The sequence below is a fragment of the Scyliorhinus canicula genome, chromosome 5 (genome assembly GCF_902713615.1).
Source record: "Scyliorhinus canicula chromosome 5, sScyCan1.1, whole genome shotgun sequence".
Classification (NCBI taxonomy): Eukaryota; Metazoa; Chordata; class Chondrichthyes; order Carcharhiniformes; family Scyliorhinidae; genus Scyliorhinus; species Scyliorhinus canicula.
The window spans coordinates 141,859,115-141,883,528 of NC_052150.1; the positions used below are offsets into that span (position 1 = coordinate 141,859,115).

Consider the following 24,414-nt stretch of genomic DNA (forward strand, 5'->3'; position numbering starts at 1 on the left):
TAAAGATACTCAGTGATTTGGCCTCCACAGCCTTCTGCGGTAAAGAGTGCCACAGATTCCCACCCTCTGGCTGTAGAAATTCCTCCTCATCGCAGTTTTAAAGGATCATCCCTTTAGTCTGAGATGGTGCCCTCTGGTTCCAGTTTTTAACCATGGCTCAATCGCGAGATTGACTTCCTAATGAAGGACAGGTCTGAGGCGTTCAAGTCAGGCGACCCTGACCTGTACATGAAATCCAGGTACCAATTCCGCAAAGCCATCAGAGATGCCAAGAGAGAATATCAGACCAAGCTGGAATCACAAACTAGCCTTACAAAGTCTTGGCGGTTGTGGTAAGGCCTAAGCAACATAACGGGCTACAAAGCGAAGCCGAGCAGTATCTCCAGAGCAGCACACCCCTCCCCGATGAACTCAATGCATTCTATGCTCGGTTCGAGCAGGAAACCAACGATCCACTGTTGAGTGCCCCAGCAGCCCATAACACACCCATACCCACCATCATAGCTTTCGAAGTCAGATCGGCCTTCCTGAAAGTGAACCCTCGGAAGGCGACACGTTCGGACGGGATTCCTGGCTGTGCACTCAGAGCCTGCACGGACCAGCTTGCAGATGTGTTCACAGACATCTTTAACCTGTCCCGACTCCACTCCGAGGTCCCCACATGCTTCAAGAAGACCACCATCACACTGGTGCCAAAGAAAAAAATGCAGTTCTTTAAAATGGATTTCACAAGAACCAGGGACAATAACATTACTGATAACACCCTTGTTTTCAGAACACGGAAAAGAGGTTCGGATGACGTCCTTGTTTGTGGAACATGAATAATAAGCCCCAATGATGTCTGAAGCTCAAAGGATTGTTTAAATTAAACTATAAAATACGGTGCCAACGAAATTTAACCAATGATACCAAGAATCAATCGTCGAATGTGCAGACCTGACTTTCAAAGCCCATCAGCTCGTGCCCCTAAAAGTGAATCTGGCCAAGCTCTTTCTATTGGGAACTATGTTTGATTCAAGCGTGAGTCTTGAAACTTATGTAAATGTTCAAATAAACACATTGCTGTAGTTTTGGTGAAGGCTGATTAATTCTGAGGGACTGTTCGAACTACAGACATTGCAGACAGAATTGTTAGAGTTAAAATATTAGAGTGATTAATGGTTAATAGCAAAAGTAAGCTCCAATAATTAGCCATGTTCAGCAAATCTCAAGTGCTTAGGCGAGGAGAGACTGGGAAGTTAGAGACAAGGGTACCTGGAAAGGAGGGTAAAAGGATTAAAGAAAGACATCTTCCCTTCCTCTCTGCCCGAAATCTACGCCGGACCCCAAAAACGGTCAATTACTATCTTGATTAACTGAACTGAGAAATGGCTGGATCACGGTCAGAATGGGAAAAGACTCTCAGGAAGGGAGTACCTCAACTGTATATGGCCCAAATGGATAGATAGTTTTGGGAAAAAGTTCACAGGTCTGCGATCAATCGGACAGAGTCAGTGGAAAGTGGCCCACTCAGAGTTAGGAAATTGCACGTTGAAATATGAAACAGCTGGGGCAGCACGGTGGCGCAGTGGGTTAGCACTGTGGCCTCACGGCACCGAGGTCCCAGGTTCGATCCCGGCTCTGGGTCACTGTCCGTGTGGAGTTTGCACATTCTCCCTTTAATTGGAAAAAATGAATTGGGTACCCTAAATTAAAAGAAAAAAGAAATATGAAACAGCTACAGCTATACTTAGTTGCATGTCAGAATTAAGTGATAAAAAACAGAGATAGCAAATTTGAGTCACAATGAAGAAATCCTTCGGTAACCGCTTGTGGGCATTAATGTTCCAGATCTGTGACACTACAGTTGAGAGAATCAGAATACCGATGGTCCTCGCAGACAATCCCAGTTACAGATCCCAGGTCTTGACAGCGAACGGTCCCAATGGATCTTTTGTGTCAAAACAAAAGGCGGAAAACCAGGGTACCAAGGCCAGAGCCGGGGAGGCCAGGACCGCCTACGTCCCCACTCCTCAAACTTTTTGTCAAGGCATAGCAGGCGGATGAGAATTTGAAACAGATCAGGAATGGAGGGCGCGATTCTCCCAAAACGGGAGAAACCGTAAGGCTGGCGTCAAACCCGGGCTGGTTTGACGCCAGCGCGCCCCTTCCCGACCGGGAACCGATTCTGGTCCCCGGTCGGGGCTAGCAGCCCGACCCCGTAAGCTCCGGCATCACGGGCTTAACGAATTTCGTTAAGCCCGCTTGCCAGAGTTAGCGCCGGCTGACGCGTCATATGACGTCAGCCGCGCATGCGCGGATTGGAAGACTCCAACCCGCGCATGTGCGGATGACGTCATCGTGTATTTGCGCGAAACCCGCGCATGCGCAGGCCGGGATGCCCCTCAGCCGCCCCGCGAATGGATACTGCGGGGCGGCGGAAGGAGAAATAGTGCGCGGGCATCGGGCCCGCTGCCCACGATCTGTGCCCACCGATCGCGGGCCCATGGCACCCTTGGCACGGCCGTGGTACTGCCGTGCCAATCGGTGCCATGGTTATAAAAAGCGAGTTGTTCCCGCCGTTTTTACGAACGGCCAGACCAGGTGTGTTTGCCATTCGGAAAAACAGCGTAAAGGGCTGGGACTTCGGCCCATCTATCAGCTGTGAATCGCTGCCGGCCGTAAAAAAACGGCGGCAGCGATTCGTGTCGGGAGTTGGGCGGGGGGGGGGGGGGGGGGGGGGAGAATAGCGGGAGGGCGGGAAAAATGTCGGGAAGGCCCTCCCGCTATTCTCCGACCCGTCGTGGGGGGCGGAGAATCGCGCCCGGAGTGTTTCCAGCATCTTACAACATATGGAAAGCTAAAATAAAGGTAAAGGGCAGTCTTGTCCTTAAGGACAGAAGTTATGGATCCAGGATCAGAACCAAATAATCTATCAATGTCACGATGTTCGGGCACAACAAAGTGTGAAAACAACTACAGAAATAATTCTAAGTTTATGCTGGTGGCCCAAAGTAGATGGAAATGTAAAGCATTTTGTGGAAAATTGTCTGTTTTGTGCCCAAAATAATCCAGATCACAATGCTGAGAAAGCAGAGCTCAGTTACACCAGGTCGGTAAATGGGCCATGGACAAATTTACAAATAGACTATGTGCACCCTTGCCACCATGCAGTGGGGTAGTGGTATTGCTGTTGGACTAGTAATCCAGAGACCCAAAGTCATGCTCTGGGGACCGGGGTTTTGAATCCTGTTATGGCCGATGGTGAAGTTGGAATTCAATAAAAGAAAGCCTGGAATTTAAAGTCCAAAGATGACCATGAATGTTGATTATCATAAAGACCCCATCTGGTCCATTGTCCTTTAGGGAAGGAAATCTGTCGTCCTTACCTGGTCTGGCCTACATGTGACTCCAGATCCATAGCAATGTGGTTGACTCTTAAGTACCCTCAGGGATGGGCAATAAATGCTGGACCAGCCAGCAACACCCACATCCCATGAACAAATGTTTTAAAACAAATTCCCTACTAGGACAAATGTGGCAAAGGTAACAGCTGATGTGCTGTAGGTGTTCACTGAAAGGGGACTCCCCCGTAACATTGAATCAGATCAAGGACCTAAATTCATCACTCAGGTGATGCAGAATGTAATGACCCTTTCAGGAATAAAACAGAAATTCCACATAGCCATTGTTTGGGTATCGTGGAAAGAATTAAACTAAATTTGAAAAACATGATTTGGATAACTGTCCAAAAAAATGACTACTTGGAACGTAGACCTTCCCTTTTTCCTAAAGATAGTATGAAATCCAGCTCAACAGGGTTTACTCTCCATATCCTGATGACAGACACACCATGAGAGGGGTCAGATGGGTCAGAGCCAGAATTGACAGCTGTCAGCCACAAAAAGGCTGTAGAACAATTGATGGATAATATTCAAGCCACGCTTTTGGCTGATGCAGTTAAAGTGGGACATAAAAAGAAGGGTAGTGAAGCAAAGCTTGATGAGATATTCAAGCCTGTGGAATATGAGATTGGGAATAAAGTCATGCTCCAAATTCACCAATAAGAAACTGCTCCTAAATATAATGGAGCACATTCTATAGAAGACAAAGCAAGTCCTTTGCTGTACAAAGTCTTATTAGACTCTGGGAAAACCGGGTGGAACCATGTAAACCAGTTAGAACTATTCAACCCACAGAGTAATCACCAGCCCCATGTGTTGCTGGAAGTGGGTGAGTAAGATGCAGTTACACCTCTTGCTCCTCCCCAGTAGCGAATGGAGCATCTGCAGGTGCTGCCATCAGCCCAAATCAGCTTGTACAGGCACTAAGAGGCAAAATCCCCAAGGAAATACTCCGAAGTTGAGAAAGCAAAAAAGGGAAAGTTGAGCAGGTAAATCCGATAAGATTCGAATGAAGAAGAAACTTTGGCCAATTGGTTAGTGAGATCCAACTGTAAATAGGAGCATATACTATTTTGACCTCAATAATAATGTCATGTCCCTTTAAGAAATGTTTTGTCTTAACACATGGCTTCAGTAATGTCATTGTGTGGGTGGAGCTGGGCTGTGGCTCTGTGTGTTTTACTTTCGCTTTGAATTTGGACTGGTTTTGAATTGCACAGGTTGAAAGAAGTGTCTTTCTATCTTCATTTTAAAATCTGTTTCCAGACTACTTGGTAACTTTAAAGAGATAACTGCTTGCTGGAAGGAATTCACACCTGCTGTTTGAAAAGGGGAACAGAGTATCAATAACAAGTCAGAATGCCATGTGCTGGGCCACACCTTTGAAAAGGGGTTTCTGGTTTTACTTGGATTTTGTTGTTGAATTGGAACCGTTAAGGGGGAATTCATTAAGGGTTATACCTAGATTACTGCAGCTGCGTGGAGTCTTTATGTTTGTCGTTGATAAAAATTCTTACTTTGTGTGTTTATACAAATGTTAACTAGGTTCTTAGAATAAAGCTTGTTTTTTTGATTAAAAGCACCTAAGAACTCTGTTGAACAACACCTGGAAGGCAGGCTCTTGTGCTCATCATAGCCAAATTCAAGAGACAGTTATAGGTTAGGTGAACTCCATAACATACTTTGGTGTTTTCTAAACCCTGGCCCATAAAAAGAGGCACGAAACGACGGACTGGTAGAACTCTAGCAGTAACAGAGATAACAATCTCTGAAATTACGTCACAATATCCGGGACTCACAAAGCAGAAACCGTGATAGCATGAAACCATGTCCAATGGGGAAACAACAAGAATCAATAGACTGTGAGATCAGTACCAGGACTTGACAATGATATTGTCTTGAGGAATATTGGAAAAACACTGGATGATGGTGCGCACCCATGAATTAGAACCAGTAGTTTTAAATGTTACAAAGTTAAAACTCCCGAACTGAAGTCCTACCCAGATCAAGAGATTATATAACCGACAGACTAAAATACTGCTAGGCCAAGAAGCAGGGAATGACGAGTAAGAGGGATGAAATGTACAATACAGGACCGATAACATTTTAAACTTGCCCAATTTGGATGAAAAATTGTGAGTTTTAACAAGGCAAGTGAAAGTACGTTAGGGAAATTAAACAAAAATATTAAACAAAATATCTAAGGAAATGAAGAAATAAATTGGGCAGGATTAAATATTGTGAAAATAATGAATGGACATGCAAAAGAAAACATTAACCAGATAATAAAAGAGAAAGCTAATGACTGAAACGAGAATTAGAATCGAATTCTTTGCAGTATTTATGGAAATTGGATGATAGAGCAATTATGGGGATATTTGGTAGAAGTGAATAATTAATTAATTTGGAAAGAGAACAAAAAATCATTTCATTTAAAATACGGAGTTTCTGTTTGAAAGAACGTCTGGAGGATTGTGCTTGATTTTGAGACAAAACACACAGGACAAATTTGAAAGTGTGAAAGTCTGTTCCAAAACAAGAAGATAAGACAAATTTGGCAGAAATCCACTTTGAGTCTTCCAGAACATTTGCGGGAATAGAACAAAATAAAATTTTAGATTATGTAAAGGGACACAATGCTGTGCCAACCTTTTCCGCACGCTCTCCGTCCCCTTAGGTTCTGTCGGAAAATTAGCAATTTCAGCAGACTTGTTCTCAATTGCACAGAGTGTTTTGTTTCTATGATTATGTACTGGTCAATGTTAGTTTATATAAAGTTTAATTGAGAATTTGTGGGAATTCAACAAGACCGGTTAAATGTGAAATTTTATGCATAGTCCAGAGGAATTTGGAATAATTGTGAGAATTGTGTCTCTCACATCCCCCTAAATAATGGAACGAAACATTAGATCATAGAATTTACAGTGCAGACGGAGGTCATTTGGCCCATCGAGTCTGTACTGGCCCTTGAAAGAGCAACCCACTTAAACCCACACCCCGCAACCCAGTAAAACAATAAGGGCAATTTAGCCTTCCCAATCCACCTAATTAGTAGGAACTATGCTGGACAAATGTCAGCAGGCCAGCAAAATTATAAACTGTCTAAATCCAATAAACTATGCCAATCAAGTCTGCACCGACGCATGAAAGGATCTGACCTGCACGCCTAATCCCATTTGCCAGCATTTGGCCCATAGCCTTGAATATTATGGCGTGCCAACTACTCATCCAGGTAATTTTTAAAGGATGTAAGGTAACCTGCCTCTACCACCCTCCCAAGCAGTGCACTCCGATCGGCACCACTCTCTGGGTAAAAACACATGGGACGGGCCCGGATTGGTACTCAGTGCCCCCTCCTCACAGTCGGTGCCCATAGGGCCTTGGGGTTCACCTTGGGATAGAGGGGCAGCTGGTTAGAGTCCCGGCTTCCCCTGCATCATCTAGCTTTGCCAGCCCACTGCTCCTCAGTGACTGGGACATATCCCCCAGTGACTGGGCCATGCTCTGCACTGCCTCAGCCATGCCCACCTGCGACTCGGACAATCTCCGCAGCACGTTGGCCATTCCCATCCGAGAGCGGGACATGTCCCGCAGAACCTCATCAAGGTCAGCTTGGTACTGGGTGGCATCCCCAGTGAGGTAGACATACTGCTGAGACCCTCAGCCATGGCTGTCACCGATTGCGCAACGCCTTGAACACCTTCACTAATGGTGCTGACGTCGTGCACCTTAGCAGTGTTAACCTTGGTGCCACTCATTGCCGATGCCATCTCCTGTGCTATGAATCTGCTGGAGTGACGCTGACATCTCCCTCTGAATGTCCAGGTTGGTCCCGATCTTTCCCATCAGCCTCGGGTAACTATGTTCCGGAGGCTCAGCATCAGACTGGGATCCAGCTGGGTCCTGGGATCCATGAGACCTCCGACTTTATCGCGCCTGGTGGGGGGGTTTCCTGCCTCCACCAAATGTACATCAGCAGCAGTGTGGTGCTCGCCAGATTGTGCCCCAGAAGCCTGATCACTGACATTTCCCACCGAGGTGCGTAAATCTGCATTGGTGGAGGGTTGGGATGACAGCTGTGACGCGAATAACAATTGCATCCTCGGAGCTCTCCTCTGAGGTGTTCTCCTTGGAGTTAGGAGAGGGAGCCGCCCGGGAAGTGCCGGTGGCATCAGCTGCTTGACTTGTGGGAGAATGGATATGTGGTCAGTGGGAGGGATGGGTCAGTCAGTAAGGCAATCACCACTCACGTTTGACAGGTCCTGCGGAAGGAGCCTGGTGGTCCCTCACCTCTGTGGCATCTGCCAGCCTCCACGTGGGTGATCGCCCTGTCCTCAGCCACACCAGTCACCTCCAGCACCCACTCCTCAAAGTAGATGAGGATTCTCAAGTACCCCACTGTCAGTCTGGGCCCGCTCCTGCCAATTGTGGGAGAGCTTTTCCTGAGGGAACACAGAGAGGACATTGTTAGCCACACGAGTGGTTCACAGTTGTGGGCGTAGGTGTGAAGGGAGGATTAGGGTGGAGGGATGGTTCAAGTGGTGGGTGAAGGGAGTGCTGAAGGGGAGAGGGGGATGGAGGGACGATTGGGGGATTTTCTCTTGGGGGTTTTGGGGGTTGGGGGGCTGGTGTCTACTTATTCGTGCTGCCCAGTGTAGGTCTTCGAACACTGGAGGCCAGGCCTCCTGACTCACTGCCAGAGCTGACTGCTGCCGCCACCTCATCTCCGGCAGCACTGGCTGGCTTGTGGCTCGCCCCCCGGGACCCTCTCGGGATCAGGACATTCCTCCTGGCCTTGCATCCAGGACCCTCCCCACATCAGCACCCCCAAATCCTGGGGACAGTCTCCTCGGCGCCATGGTTAGTGAGCTGGCTGGGACTCTCTTCGTTACAAGAACGGGCCTCCCAAACTGGCAGAACCCCCAAAGTTCGCTCCAGCCAGAACCCCATCCCAGGGAGTCGCCCAGGGACCATTGGGGCCCCGGAGGGAGGAGGAAATGGTGGGGCATGTACTGGTGAATCCTGTAGAGGAGGTGCAGGATCGCCGCAGCACCTCTGCATCCCCCCTCCACCTGTACCTGGTGCATCCAATGAGCTGCGGGCAGAACGGGGAGGCACCAGACCACCTGTGACACCCGGATGACTGCCAGTCCCATCCAGGTCCGGCCACTCCTGAGGATGGCCGGCAAAGAGGACCCAGGTCACAGGGCGGGAAATGCAGAAGGCTGACTCCACTTCTGATGCTCCGCCTGGTGGTCCACTGAGAAGGAGCATTAGGACATGAATCAGAGCCCTCAGAGCAGTCAGAGCTTACCCCCGGGGTTGCCCTCGGAGGTGACAGGGGACAGGGCTGCATATGTGACCCATCACCGCACTCCGCCCTGATATCCAAACCCGCCACTGCACCCACCTCGGACTCCATCCCCACCCCACCATTGGGGTTATATGGGACCGTGAGATGGAATGGTCAGCACGCATGCAATGGGGCAGCACAGTGGTGCAGTAGTTAGCATTGCTGCCTCACGGCACCATGGTCCCAGGTTTGATCCCAGCTCTGGGTCACTGTCCGTGTGGAGTTTGCACATTCTCCCCGTGTTAGCATGGGTTTATCCTCCACAACCCAACGATGTGCAGGGTAGGTAGATTGGCCACGCTAAATTGCCCCTTAATTGGAAAAAAATAATTGGGTAGTCTAAAAAAATTTTTTAAATTGACCGGGTGAATCCTACTTTAAAAAAAGTATCTGGGGCAGCACGGTAGCACAAGTGGATAGCACTGTGGCTTCACAGTGCCAGGGTCCCAGGTTCGATTCCCCGCTGGGTCACTTTCTGTGCGGAGTCTGCACGTTCTCCCAATGTCTGCGTCCCCGATGCTCTGGTTTCCTCCCACAGTCCAAAGATGTGTAGGTTAGGTGGATTGGCCATGATAAATTGCCCTTAGTGACCAAAAAGGTTAGTAAGGGTTATTAAGGTGTGGGAATAGGGTGGAAGTGAGGGCTTAAGTGGGTCGGTGCAGAATCGATGGGCCGAATGGCCTCCTTCTGCACTGTAAGTTCTATGTTCTCAGATGGATGTTGCAATGTGCTCCCGTGGGTGGAAGTCAGACTTCGTCAAACGATACGGAGCACCAGACTTCATCGCAGTGCAAGTCATCATCCTCCATCCCATGGACCAAACCTGCTGATAATGCCAATCCAATGCCAGCACCTTGTAGTGAATCAGGTGTGAAACACGGAGGGGATGCATGTGCTGGGGGTGGGGGTGGGGGTGGTGGTGGATGGTTGCAGGTGGAATGCAGCAAGGGGGGAACCGGCCAGAGGTGGTTGGCGGTAGTGCTGTGTGGGGGTGGGGCTTGTGGGTGGCCAGGCCCCATAGTCGGTGAACCTGGAGGTGATTAGATTGTCCAATGCACGGCGGCCTTGGCACACATGTTGCGCAGCCTCCTGTGGCTGCCTGGGCCACATGCCCTGCCCATCCTGGCCCTCCTCTGCATCCTCCTTATCGGACGAGGCCTGTCTTTCATCTTCCTCCTCCAGCATGTCTCCCTTCTGATCTGTAATGTTGTGCAGGACACAGCAGGCCATCACGATGTGGAGACACTCCTAGGGTTGAACTGGAGGGCCCTTCCAGAGCAGTCCAGGCACCTGAACCCCATCTTCAGGATGCCGATGCAATGCTCAATGACTATCCTGGTGGCTGCATGGTCGTTATAGCGATTCTCTGCGTCAGTATGAGGCCTCCAGATAGGCACCACCAGCCACGACCGCAGCGGATAACCCCTGCCACCCAAGAGCCAACCCCTCACCCGAAGGAGCGCCTCAAAGGTGTCGGTCATAGAACATAGAACATAGAAAAATACAGCACAGAACAGGCCCTTCGGCCCACGATGTTGTGCCGAACTTTTGTCCTAGATTAAGAACAAATTAATCTACACCCCATCATTCCATCGTAATCCGTGTACCTATCCAATAGCCGCTTGAAGGTCCCTAACGTTTCCGACTCAACTACTTCCACAGGCAATGCATTCCATGCCCCCACTACTCTCTGGGTAAAGAACCTACCTCTGACATCCCCTCTATATCTTCCACCATTCACCTTAAATTTATGTCCACTTGAAATGGTTTGTTCCATCCGGTGAAAAGTCTCTGACTGTCTACTCTATCTATTTCCCTGATCATCTTATAAACCTCTATGAAGTCGCCCCTCATCCTTCTCCATTCTAATGAGAAAAGGCCTAGCACCCTCAACCTTTCCTCGTATGACCTACTCTCCATTCCAGGCAACATCCTGGTAAATCTCCTTTGCACTTTTTCCAAAGTTTCCACATCCTTCCTAAAATGAGGCGACCAGAATGGCACACAGTACTCCAAATGTGGCCTGACCAAGGTTTTGTACAATTGCATCATTACCTCACGGCTCTTAAATTCAATCCCTCTGCGAATGAACGCTAGCACACCATAGGCCTTCTTCACAGCTCTATCCACTTGAGTGGCAACTTTCAAAGATCGATAAACATAGACCCCAAGATCTCTCTGATCCTCCACATTGCCAAGAACCCTACCGTTAACCCTGTATTCCGCATTCATATTTGTCCTTCCAAAATGGACAACCTCACACTTTTCAGGGTTAAACTCCATCTGCCACTTCTCAGCCCAGCTCTGCATCCTATTTATGTCTCTTTGCAGCCGATAATAGCCCTCCTCACTATCCACAACTCCACCAATCTTCGTATCGTCTGCAAATTTACTGACCCACCCTTCAACTCTCTCATCCAAGTTATTAATGAAAATCACAAACATCAGAGGACCCAGAACTGATCCCTGCAGTACGCCACTGGTAACTGGGCTCCAGGCTGAGTATTTGCAATCCACCACCACTCTCTGACTTCTATCGGTTAGCCAGTTCGTTATCCACCTGGACAAATTTCCCACAATCCCATGCCTCCGTAATTTCTGCATAAGCCTACCATGGGGAACCTTATCAAATGCCTTACTAAAATCTATGCACACCACATCCACTTCTTTACCTTCATCCACGTGCTTGGTCACCTCCTCAAAGAATTCAATAAGACTTGTGAGGCAAGACCTACCCCCCGACAAATCCGTGCTGACTATCCCTAATTAAGCAGTGTCATTCCAGATGCTCAGAACTCCTATCCCTCAGTATCCTTTCCATTACTTTGCCTACCACCGAAGTAAGACTAACTGGCCTGTAATTCCCAGGGTTATCCCTATTCCCTTTTTTGAACAGGGGCACGACATTCGCCACTCTCCAATCCCCTGGTACCACCCCTGTTGACAGCGAGGACGAAAAGATCTTTGCCAACGGCTCTGCAATTTCATCTCTTGCTTCCCATAGAATCCTTGGATATATCCCGTCCAGGCTCGGGGGACTTGTCTATCCTCAAGTTTTTCAAAATGCCCAACACATCTTCCTTCCTAACAAGTATCTCCTCGAGCTTACCAGTCTGTTTCACACTGTCCTCTCCAACAATATGGCCCCTCTCATTCGTAAATACTGAAGAAAGGTACTCGTTCAAGACCTCTCCTATCTCTTCTGACTCAATACACAATCTCCCGCTGCTGTCCTTGATCGGACACACCCTCGATCTAGTCATTCTCATATTTCTCACATACGTGTCAAAGGCCTTGGGGTTTTCCTTGATTCTAACATGCCCTCTTTTAGCTCTCCTAATCCCTTTCTTCAGTTCCCTCCTGGTTATCATGTATCCCTCCAGCGCCCTGTCTGAATCTTGTTTCCTCAGCCTTACCTAAGTCTCCTTCTTCCTCTTAACAAGACATTCAACCTCTCTTGTCAACCATGGTTCCCTCACTCGACCATCTCTTCCCTGCCTGACAGGGACATACATATCAAGGACATGTAGTATCTGTTCCTTGAACAAGTTCCATATTTCAATTGTGTCCTTCCCTGACAGCCTATGTTCCCAACTTATGCACTTCAGTTCTTGTCTAACAGCATCGTATTTACCCTTCCCCCAATTGTAAATCTTGCCCTGTTGCACGCACCTATCCCTCTCCATTACTAAAGTGAAAGTCACAGAATTGTGGTCACTATCTCCAAAATGCTCCCCCACTAACAAATCTATCACTTGCCCTGGTTCATTACCAAGTACCAAATCCAATATGGCCTCCCCTCTAGTTGGACCATCTACATACTGTGTTAGAAAAGCTTCCTGGACACATTGCACAAACACCACCCCATCCAAACTATTTGATCTAAAGAGTTTCCACTCAATATTTGGGAAGTTGAAGTCACCCATGACTACTACCCTGTGACTTCTGCACCTTTCCAAATCTGTTTCCCAATCTGTTCCTCCATATCTCTGCTGCTATTGTGGGGCCTATAAAAAACTCCCAACAAGGTGACTGCTCCTTTTCTATTTCTGACTTCAATCCATACTACCTCAGTAGGCAAATCTTCCTCAAACTGCCTTTCTGCAGCTGTTATCTCTAATTAATAATGCAACCCCCCCCCCCCCCCACCTCTTTTACCATCCTCCCTAATCTTGTTGAAACATCTATAACCAGGAACCTCCAACAACCATTTCTGCCCCTCGTCTATCCAAGTTTCCGTGATGGCCACCACATCGTAGTCCCAAGTACCGATCCATGCCTTAAGTTCACCCACCTTATTCCTGATGCTTCTTGCATTAAAGTATACATACTTCAACCCATCTCCGTGTCTGCAAGTACTCTCCTTTGTCAGTGTTACCTTCCCCACTGCCTCACTCCATGCTTTGACGTCCTGAACATCGGCTACCTTAGTTGCTGGACTACAAGTCCGGTTCCCATTCCCCTGCCAAATTAGTTTAAACCCTCCTGAAGAGTACTAGAAAACCTCCCTCCCAGGATATTGGTGCCCCTCTGGTTCGGATGCAACCCATCCTGCTTGTACAGGTCCCACCTTCCCCAGAATGCGCTCCAATTATCCAAATACCTGAAGCCCTCCCTCCTACACCATTCCTGCAGCCATGTGTTCAACTGCACTCTCTCCCTATTCCTAGCCTCGCTATCACGTGGCAACAAACCAGAGATGACAACTCTGTTGGGTGTGCCAGAATGAAGGCATCATGCACGCTGCCTGGACAGTGGGCGTAGACGTGCCTGATGTGCAGCAGGTGGTCAAACACCAACTGCACATTGAGGGAGTGCAATCCCTTCCATTTAGTGAAGTGCACGCCCTCGTGCAGCGGTGCTCACAGGGGGAAATGTGTCCCATCAATCAATCGCTGGACCTGGGGCATCCCAGCAATGGCGGTGAATCGCGCTGCCCAGGCAACTTGGTGGGCTCGGTCCACATTCGGGTTGGTGTATTGTGCCGCCCGGGCGCAGAGCGCCTACATTACAATGCAGATACACCTGTGCACAGAGGTCTGGGAGATCCCAGACAGGTGCCCACTTGGTGCCTGGAAGAATCTCATGGCATAACAGTTTCGGGCGACTGTCACCTTGATGGTCACCAGGAGCAGGTGTCCTCCCCCATACCCCAGAGATTCCATGTGCATCATAATGCGGCAAATATGCCGTACGGTCTCACTGGTTAGCCAGAGTCTTCAGCAACACGCATGGGCGGGCAGGTCCTCGAATGACAGGCACTGCGGGTATATACAAGGCCTGATACTGGTACACATGAGGCCTCCTCCACGGCCTGTTGAGCAGCCACCTCTCCATTCTCACTGGTTGGCTCTTGCCCTGGTTACAGTGGTCCTCCCTGAGCAGCTGCTACTCGTGCATCTGCAGTGCGTACTCAAGGGCCGCTGCAGCTAGGCAGACGCCAGCCATTCCTGGTTGAATACTGAACTCCATTATCTGTCGGGGTGAAGGGCAGACATGTTAATATGGTGAGTTTTCCAGTGTCCAACCAGGTCCAATGGGCTGCATGGTGGCCCTGGCTTGCACTACAGCCATTGCCCTCGCAAGTCCCCCACCGCCCCCTCCACTCCCACTCCCACTTCTGGCTGTTCCCCTGACACTTTGTCCTCTGCACCGCATCCCTGGTCCTGTTAGTGCCTAGCACTGGGGGGGGGGGGGGGCCTCTCACCCTGCCACCCGACTCTACCGGCAGGAGTATCGTTGGCTGACGCTACACTCTGCGGCTCCTTTCCTGTGTCCTCCTGTGGGGTCTACTGTGGGGGTCCTCCGGAGGTGGCCCGTGTGATACCCTACCAGCAGAGTGGCATCAGGTTGGCCGGGGGTTGGGTGCAGTGCACCACCGACCAGCGCCATGCTTTGTGACATATCTGCATGCAGGCCCATGGGTAGGGCTCGACCAGGGGTTGGGTAGCAATATGGCCGATGACACTCTGCGCATCTATGGACCACAGTGGGCAGTCAGGGGAATACGCAGCCAAATAGCTGCCTTGCAGGCTGCGGCACTAGAGGTCCTTGCCTGGACACACCAGCCCCGGAGGGACAAGCTGACTCCATGGCCTATCCCCCAGTGGCTCCCCCACCCCCCCCCCCCTCCCACCCCCGCCTCCTTTACTACCCCTATCTCTGGCAGTTGGCCCCAGCCAGCGGCACAACTGTCAGCCCACCATTGCATTTTTGGGAACATTACCTATCTCCTCTCTCTTCCCCAGCAGCCACGATGTCTGTTTCCCAATTTTACATCCCACAAGTGAACCTCGCCGTCACTTCCGTCTTGCAGAGTCGGAGCATCCCAGGAGGCTGGAGTCTACCGGGTTGGGCCCGTTAATGAGATGTTAATGCATGCTCCTGTATATTTTGCTTGCGAAAATGGCATTACATGGGTGCTCAGCACCAACCTCGATATTTGGCTGATGCACTATTCGCCACCCGATTGTGATTCGCGATTCCGTGTCGGCAAATGGAGAAACACACCTCGTGGTCGGGATTCTCTGATTGCCGATACTGAAATCGCATTCGGCGATTGAGCGGAGAATCGCTTGTGACGCCGAGATCGGAGGCGGTGCCTGTTTTCGGATGCTCCGCCCCTCCAAAACGGCATCATCGGTGAATACGCCGCACGCCGTTGGGACGGCCTCAGGACATCACCTGAAGGCCATATCCCGATGTTCCGCCCCCGATGGGCCGAGTTCCCGACTGCGTGGGACACGTGTGCTCTCAGTTTTCGTCAACGTCGCGTGGCGGCTGCGGACTTTGTCCAGCGCCGTCACAGTTGGGGGCTTCGGCGAGGGATCCCCCATCCCTGGGGGATGGTCTGGGAGTGGCGATGGGGGGGTTACAGGGGGCACTATCTGGCAGGCCGGGTCCGCGCACGGCTGTCACCATGTTGTACGCATGTTGCGCATGGCCACGGTCCCGTCAATTCTCCGGCTGTTTCTGTCGGGAACGCCGGCAGTTTTACATGGCGCGGCTGCAAGCCCCTCACCGGGCTGAGCATCGGTGTGGGGGCGGCGCAGACTTTTCCGTCGTAAGACTAGAAACATGCTCCGGACACAGCCTCAAACTTGGAGAATTCAGCCATTCGTCCCCCAAATGGAGAATCTGTCCCATAATTGTAGAATTGCACAGTGCATGACAGCCTTACCTATTCATACCTTACTAAACCTTCAAAAAGCTGTGAATTTGATCACTTTCCCTCCCTTTTGTCCTGTTAAGTGTTGCCCAACTTTCTTCATCAGCTCACATACATGAAAGTTGATTCTCAAATTTATGCTGAAAGCACATTCTTGCCCAATTTGCTCACCATAACTATTGAATTCAAATAGCTTACAGTATTTAATTTTATTGTGACTGAATCTAGAAAACTATTTAAAAACTGCATTCTAATCTGCAAGAAGAGCATTTCACATTTGGAGCTTAGTCGGAGTGGCAGAGTAAAACTGCATGGATTGTAAAATGAATCTCTCCCCTCCCCCAGGTGAATAAAACACAATGCAAGTGAGTTCACCAGTCGCGGCTTATTGCATCCACCAACACCATCTGCTCAATTACATTGTTTACTTATTCCAACAATCCAGCTATTAAAGCGTATGAAATTATGTCTTATCAGTATGCACAACAAAACAATAATAAAGAGTGATTTACTCCACCTTGTAGGGTGATGGCAATTTGCAATGCATCACGCATCATCATTCCACAATAAAATACAAGACACAAAGGAAAATAATAAATAATGGGTGAGATCTTGCAGCTGTTCATGCCGGCAGGATTGTCCTGTCCCGCCGATGTCCCACCCCGGCCGGGAGCTTCTCGGCAGCATTGGGTGGATTCAATGTGAAATCCTCTTGACAGCGACAGGAGCAGAAGATCCCTCAACCAGGCAGCAGCGGGACACCTCCCCCTGCCAAGAAACATGCTGTGGGGACGCCAGAGACTCTCGCTCAATACTTGCATGTTGTAAATATCCTTGCCTTTTATTCCCTTATTTCCCCGTTTGTTTATTTTACTGATCTTATTTTTGATCCACAGATGATTAATGGGCATTTATGTCTAAGGCAAGCAGCAGAGTTCCAGTAGAGAGTACGTTTTTTTATTTGTTCTTGGGATGTGGGCATTGCTGGCTGGGCCAGAATTTGTTGTCCATCCGTAATTGTGCTTGAACTGAATGGCTTGCTGGGCCATTTTAGAGGGGGGATGTTAAGAGTCAACCACATTGCTGTTTGTGTCTGAAGTCACATGTAGGCCAGACTGGATAAGGATGGCAGATTTCCTTCCCCGAAGGACATTAGTGAACCAGATGGTTTTTTACGACAATTGGCAACGGTTTCATGATCATCGTTAAACTTTGTAATTCCAGATTTTTAATTGAATTCAAATTTCACCATCTGTCATGGTGGGATTCGAACTTGGGACCCCAGAGCATTACCCTGGGTCTCTGAATTACTACTCTATTGACAATACCACTACACCAGTGCCCCCCCCCCCCCCCCCCAGGAGTGCCTGCTGGTTTAAACAGGAGCTGCTAACTTGTCGGCACCAGGGAGAGAGATAGGGTGGGACTTGGTTTGATTGATTGGCTGGTGGCCAAAGAATTGGCACAAAGGCCATACTCTGCCCGGTAGTAGGTGGTGATTGGATCCTATCTCAGTGGAATGCTTTTCAAGAAGTTTTAGTTTTGTTTCTGGCAGCTCAGAGGCAAGGTCCTGCTACTCTCTCTCCAGAATAGCTGTGAGTGTTGTATTTCTGAGACTTGCAGAGAACTTGAATTAATCTACCTACAGGAAAACCATTACAGGCTGCAAACAAAGACCAGAACCTGTTAACTCTCTCCAGATAGACTGTGATTGCTATACTTCTGAAACTATAGAGTTCTGATTGAACCTATAATAAATGCTACAAAATGAAAGCAAGTTTGAAGAGGAGTAAAGTGCTGAAAATCACCATCTCAAACAAAGACTCTTATTTGCCCTTTTACTGATTCTTTTTTAATCTCTTTCTTCCCCTCTGTGTCTGTCTATCTTGTGTTTGTGTGTAGAGGATGAATGGGAAAGTTAAAGTGGGGATTAGGAATTAGATCATAGTTAACCACTTGTATTTGCTGTGTATATCATTATTAGTTCCTGTTATAAATAACCAGTAATTGTCTTTACATTTACAATTATTGGTCAATTCACTTGTATTGTGGCTCCGGGTCAAGTGGGGCTGGAATTGACCGGGCACTAGCCCAAGGTATCGTAGCAATGTCAAATAAATGGAAGCTATCTGGCTGCATGTTACATATCTTAAGTATTGCACCTCTCAAGTATAGAAACATAAAATTATGAAAGGAACAGTTAAGATAGAAGCAGGGAGGTGTTTCCACTGAAACTAGAACTAGGGGGCATAGCCTCAAACTAAGGGGGAGCAGATTTAGGACTAGGTTGAGGAGGAACGTCTTCATCCAAAGGGTTGTGAATCTGTGGAATTCCCAGCCCAGTTAAGCAGTTGAAGCTACCTCATTGGATGTTTTTGAGGCAAAGATAGATAGATTTTTGAACAGTAAAAGAATTAAGGGTTACGGTGAGCGGGCGGGTAAGTGGAGCTGAGTCCACAAAAAAATCAGCTTGCTCTTATTGAATGGCAGAGCAGACTCAAGGGGCCAGATGGTCTACTCCTGCTCCTAGTTCTGATGTTCTTGTGTTCTTATGTATTTTAATATAGTCCCTCAATGAGTCATCTCAGATATTTGAACCTAAGGTGAACTTGCAGTCACATATTTATGCCATCATGAAAACTGCTCATTTCCACCTCTAATATTGCTCGTCTCCACCCTCACTGCTGAAACCCTCATACACGTCTTTGTTACTTCCAGGCATGACTATTAAAATGCATCCCTGGCCAGCCTTCCACATTCAAACCGGGAGTAAACATGAGATCTTCCAAAACTCTGACGCGCATTACCCAAATCCCATCTAATGTCATTCACCCCACTGTTCCTGTGCTTACTGAACTATAATGGCTCCCAGTTAAACAATGCCTTGATTTAAAGCACTCATTGCTGTTTTCAAAGCTCTCCATGACTGGCTCTTCCCCATCTCTGTAATCTTCTCCAGCCCTACAACCTCCAAGATATCTGCGCTCATATATTTCCAACCTCTTGAGCAATTGCTTCCCATTGGTGGCCATGCTTTCAGCTGCCTTGTCCCGAAGTTCTGGAATTTCCTCTCTGCTTCTCTGAGGCAGGGGAACATTGGCAATACTTCCGTGGTGGTGGGGGTGAGGGAGGGGGGGGGGGGGGCTCCCCCAATGATTGTCTGGGGGAGTGGAGTTCCTGATAATTGCCCAGCAGGGGAGGAGGAGCGTAAAACTTCTGTCTGATCCAGGCGCCCTTTAAAGATGGCACCCCAATCTCTGTGGAGCCAGGTGCTGGCTCTCTCAGACCCCGCCCCAGCAGAGTGACGGCATAAACCATGGCCACGCATTTTTTTTCTTCAAAGGGACTACAAGATCTGGAGTGAAAACCAGTCTGTGCAACTGTAGAGCTACACACCGATTTTCAATCTGAGCCTGAAACTTTGAAAAAATATGGTACGATTCCGTCAATTGAATCCGCCCCACCCGGCATTGGGAATCCCGCATCAAGGGTTTGCCATCAGCGGGGGCTGCAAGTTCCCGCTAATGAGAATGACAGGAAAATGCCCCCCAGAGTCTCAAAATAAGAGCAGTCCATTTAAGACTGGGAATTTCTTCATACAAGGTTTGTGGAAACTTAATAACTTAGAATGCTCAAGGCAGAGGTCGATTAGTGAATACAAATGACATCAGAGGATATGCAGATATCATGGGACAGTGGTGTTGAGACAGATGATCAGCCATGATCTAATCGAATGGGACAGCATGCTCAACAGGCCAAATGCCCTACTCCTGCTTTCATGTTTCTATGATTTCTATGAACCGTATTTCTATGAGAAATTGTATAAGAACATAAGAACTAGGAGCAGGAGTAGGCCATCTGGCCCGTCAAGCCTGCTCCACCATTCAATAAGATCATGGTTGATATTTTTGTGGACTCAGCTCCACTTACCCACCCGCTCACCGTAACCCTTAATTCCTTTACTGTTCAAATATCTATCTATCTTTGCCTTAGAAACATCCAATGAGGTAGCCTCAACTGCTTCTCTGGGCAGGCAATTCCACAGAGTCACGACCCTTTGGGTGAAGAAATTCCTCCTGATTTGATTTAATTTATAGTCACATGTACCGAAGTACAGTGAAAAGTATTTTTCTGTGGCCAAGGGAACGTACACAGTACGTACATAGACAAAAAAAATAATCGACAGAGACATTGACAAATGGTACATCGACAAACAGTGCAGAACAAGGCACCAAACAATGCAAATACATGAGCAAGAGCAGCATAGGACGTCATGAATAATGTTCTTACAGGGAATAGATCAGCCTGAGGGAGAATCATTGAGGAGAGTAGTGGCTGTGGGAACAATCTGTTCCTATGTCTGGATGAGCAGGTGTTCGGATTTCTGTACCTTCTGCCTGATGGAAGGGTCTGGAAGAAGGCAATGCCTGGGTGTGAAGGGTCTCTGACAATGCTGTCTGCCTTCCTGAGGCAATGGGAGGTGTAGACAGAATCAATGCATGGGTGGCAAGCTTCTGTGATGCGTTGGGCTGAGTTTGCAGTTGCCATACCAGGCTGTGATGCAGCTGGATAGGATGCTCTCTATCACACAGCTGTAGAGGTTTGTGAGAGTCGATGCAGACATGTTGAATTTCTTTAGCTTCCATAGGAAGTAGAGACATTGCTGGAATTTCTTGACTGTTACATCAACATGAGTGGACCAGGACAGCCTGTTGGTGATGGTGACTCCCAGGAACTTAAAGCTATCGACCATCTCCACTTTGGAACCATTAATGCAGATGGGGTGTATGTCGTTCTATGCTTCCTGAAGTCGATGACCAGTTCCTTGGTCTTTCCAACATTTAGAGAGAGATTGCTTTTGGTACACCATGTAACCAAGTGATTTATCTCCTTCCTGTAGTCTGATTAGTCGTTGTTTGAGGTACGTCTGACCACTGTTGTATCATCCGCAAACTTATAGGTTGAGTTGGAGTTAAATCTTGCCACATAGCCGTGTGTGTATAGAGAGTACAGTAGAGGACTGAGCACACATCTTTGTGGGGCCCCGCTATTGTGGAGGAGATGCTGTTGCCTACCCTGACAGATTGCAGTCTGTTGGTGAGGGAGTCAAGGATCCAGCTGCACAGGGAGGGGTTAAGTGCAAGATTGCAGGGTTTGGGTATCAGTCGTGTTGGGATAATGGTGTTGAAGGTGGAGCTGTAGTCTATGAATGGCAGTCTCACGTAGGTGTCCTTGTTGTCGAGGTGTTCGAGTATTGATTGTAGAGCCAGGGAGATAGCATCTTCTGTGGACCAGTTGCAGTAGTCGGCGAACTGAAGTGGATCGAGACCGTCTGGGAGGCTGCCATTGATCCATCTCGAAGCATTTTATGATAACACACGTCAGGGCCACCGGTCGGTGGTTGTTGCGGCACACTAACTTGTTCTTCTTTGGTTCTGGTATTACGGTGGCCTTCTTGAAGGGCGAGGGGACCTCGGAGCGGAGAAGTGAGGTGTTGACGATGTCTGCAAATACATCACCAGCTGGTCTGTGCAGGTTCTGAGTGCTTGCCCAGGGACTCCGTCTGGGCCCGTTGCTTTCCGCGGATTCACTTTCAAGAAGGCAGCTCTCACCTCTTGAGGCTCGAATAGTGGGTATGGGTGTGTCCAGGACTATTGGGGCGGTGGCACTGATACATTGGCTGACTGTTCAAAGCGGACATAGAATTTGTTCAGTTCATCGGGGAGGGATGCTCCAGACCCAGATGTTCCGCCTGGCCTTGCTTTGTACCCTGTGAGCTCGTGTAAGCCCTGCCATAGTCATCGTGGGTTAGTGTCATTGGCCTGGGACTCTAGTTCAATCCGATATTGTCTTTTTGCTTCCCTGATGGCATTCCGTACGTCGTACCTGGATTTCTTATATGGGTCAGGGTCATCAGACTTGAACGTCTCTGTCCGGAACTTCAGCAAGGAGTGAACCCTTTGGTTGAGCCAGGGTTTCCGATTGGGGAACACCCGTATTGTCTTCTTTGGTACACAGTCCTTGACACACTTACTGATGAAGTCTGTGACAGTGGTTGTGTACTCGTCCAGGTTAACTGCCGCGGCTTGAATGTGGACCAGTCCATAGACTCCAAGCAGTCGTGGAGGTGGGATGTAGACTGCTGTGATGAGTACAGAGGTGAATTCACGTGGGAGGTAGAAAGGGCAAAGCTTTATGGTCAGGTATTCTTGGTCTGGGGAGCACTGGCACGCTAGGGACACCACATCCGAGTACCAAGAGGTGTTGATGAGGAGGCAAACACCCCCACCCTTCGACTTTCCTGAGGCCATTGTGCGGCCCATCCGGTGGATTGAAAAGCCTTCGGTTGGATGGCACAGTCTGGTGTGGAAACTCAGTCCTAAATCTGCTCCCCCTTACTTTGAGGCTATGCCCCCTAGTTCTAATTTCCCCGCTTCTATCCTATCTATTCCCTTCACAATTTTATATGTTTCTATAAGATCCCCCCTTATTCTTCTAAATTACAATGATTACATTCCCAGTCTGCTCAGCATATATGGATGTTAACTGCAAATTGGTTTGAAATAAAGTGTCCCTAATGACAGTCATTGGGATCAACCATGATGAGCAGAAACTTAAAGAAGGTATAGAATGGTCCTCATCATATCGAACTGGACTCCAACAAAGGAAGCACCGCAGATAATTGGGAAAATGACTCGTCAATTGTTTTTCTAATTACTTTATCCTCTTTTAGAAAAAAATACCCATTTGTTTTGTGTAGTAAATGCAGCGAATGAAAACGCAGCATTTTTGTTTCTCAAACAGACTTTTAGATAATTAACTCATTCGTACAAATATTCTCTTGGTGTCAGTTTGCCAACTGTAAATTTAGATGGTATAATACTGTCCTCCAGTGGTTGAACAAAAATACACATGTGCAATTCTTGAATTTTGTCAATGAATGGAGAGCATCCCAATTGAAATAAAAATAATAATAATTAATAATAATAATCTTCATTGTCACAAGTAGGCTTACATTAACACTGCAATGGAGGCCATTTGTCCCATCAAGTCTGCACCTACCCACTTAAATCCTCACTTCCACCCTATCCCATAACCCAATAACCCCTCCTAACTTTTTTTGGTCACTTAGGGCAATTTAGCATGGTCAATCTACCTAACCTGTACGTCTTTGGACTGTGGGAGGAAACCGGAGCACCCGGAGGAAACCCACACTGGCACGGGGAGAGCGTACAGACCCCGCACAGGCAATGACACAAGCCTGGAATCGAACCTGGGATCCTGCTGGTGTAAAGCCACAGTGCTAACCACTATGCTACTGTGCAGCCCATTGACAGTGACCAAAGCCAAGATTCGGATCTGGGTCTCTGGCACTGTGAAGCAACAGTGCTACACAATGTGCTACCGTACAAGACTCCTAATTTCCCAATTTTCCAAGAAAAGTCTCTGGAGTTTCATGAATGAAGAATTCAATTGATTCCAATCCGTCCCCAGGGTTCCAATGTCATTTAATAATAATAATAATCTTTATTGTCACAAATAGGTTTACATTAACACTTCAGTGAAGTTACTGTGAAAAGCCCCTTTTTGGCGACTGGTGATGCATTTTGGTCGATCGAACATGGAGAGACAATATAAAATAAGGACTGAATTTGGATTTTATTTATTGTCACGTGTACCGAGGTACAGTAAAAAGTATTTTTCAACAAGCAGCTCACAGATCATTAAGTACATGAAAAGAAAAGGAAATAAAAGAAAACACATAATATGGCAACACAAGGAACACAATTTAACTACATAAACACCGGCATCAGGTGAAGCATACAGGGGTGTAGTATTAATCAGGTCAGTCCATAAGAGGGTTGTTTAGAAGTCTGGTAACAGCGGGGAAGAAGCTGTTTTTTAGTTTGTTGATGCGTGTTCTCAGACATTTGTATCTCCTGCCCGATGGACGAAGTTGGAAGAGCGGGTAAGCCGGGTGGGAGGGGTCTTTGATTATGTTGCCCCCTTCCCCCAAGCAGCAGGAGGTATAGATGGAGTCAATGGATGGGAGGCAGGTTCGCGTGATGACTGGGCTGTGTTTACGACTCTCTGATGTTTCTTATGATCTTGGGCTGAGCAGTTGCCATACCAGGCTGTGATGCAGCCCGCTAGGATGCTTTCTATGGTGCATCAGTAAAGGTTGGTCAGAGTCAATGTGGACGTGCCGAATTTGTGGAAGTATAGGAGCTGTTGTGCTTTCTTGGTGTTAGCGTCAATGTGGGTGGACCAGGACAGATTTTTGGAGATGTGTAGCCCTAGAACTTTGAAACTGCTAACCATCTCCACCTCGGCCCCGTTGATGCTGACAGGGGTGTGTACAGTACTTTGCTTCCTGAAGTCAATGACCAGATCTTTAGTTTTGCTGGCATTGAGGGAGAGATTGTTGTCGTTACACCTCTCCACTAGGTTCTCAATCTCCCTCCTGTATTCTGACTCGTCGTTATTCAAGATCCGGCCCACTATGGTCG

The 24,414-nt window shown here is 48.1% G+C and overlaps 1 protein-coding gene across 2 annotated transcripts in view; it reads right to left on the reverse strand.

Moving 5' to 3' along the window:
- Positions 1-16,575, reverse strand: part of LOC119966301 (DNA replication licensing factor MCM6-like) — a 45,397-nt gene extending 28,822 nt beyond the window's left edge. For both annotated transcript variants that reach the window (XR_005460722.1, XM_038797775.1), the window contains exon 1: positions 16,422-16,575. Coding sequence is in view for 1 of the 2 variants with exons in the window: in XM_038797775.1 (XP_038653703.1) it covers positions 16,422-16,530 (109 nt within the window). In the remaining variant the exon portion in view is untranslated. The remainder of the gene's footprint in view (positions 1-16,421) is intronic.
- Between the last annotated feature and the right edge of the window lie 7,839 nt (positions 16,576-24,414).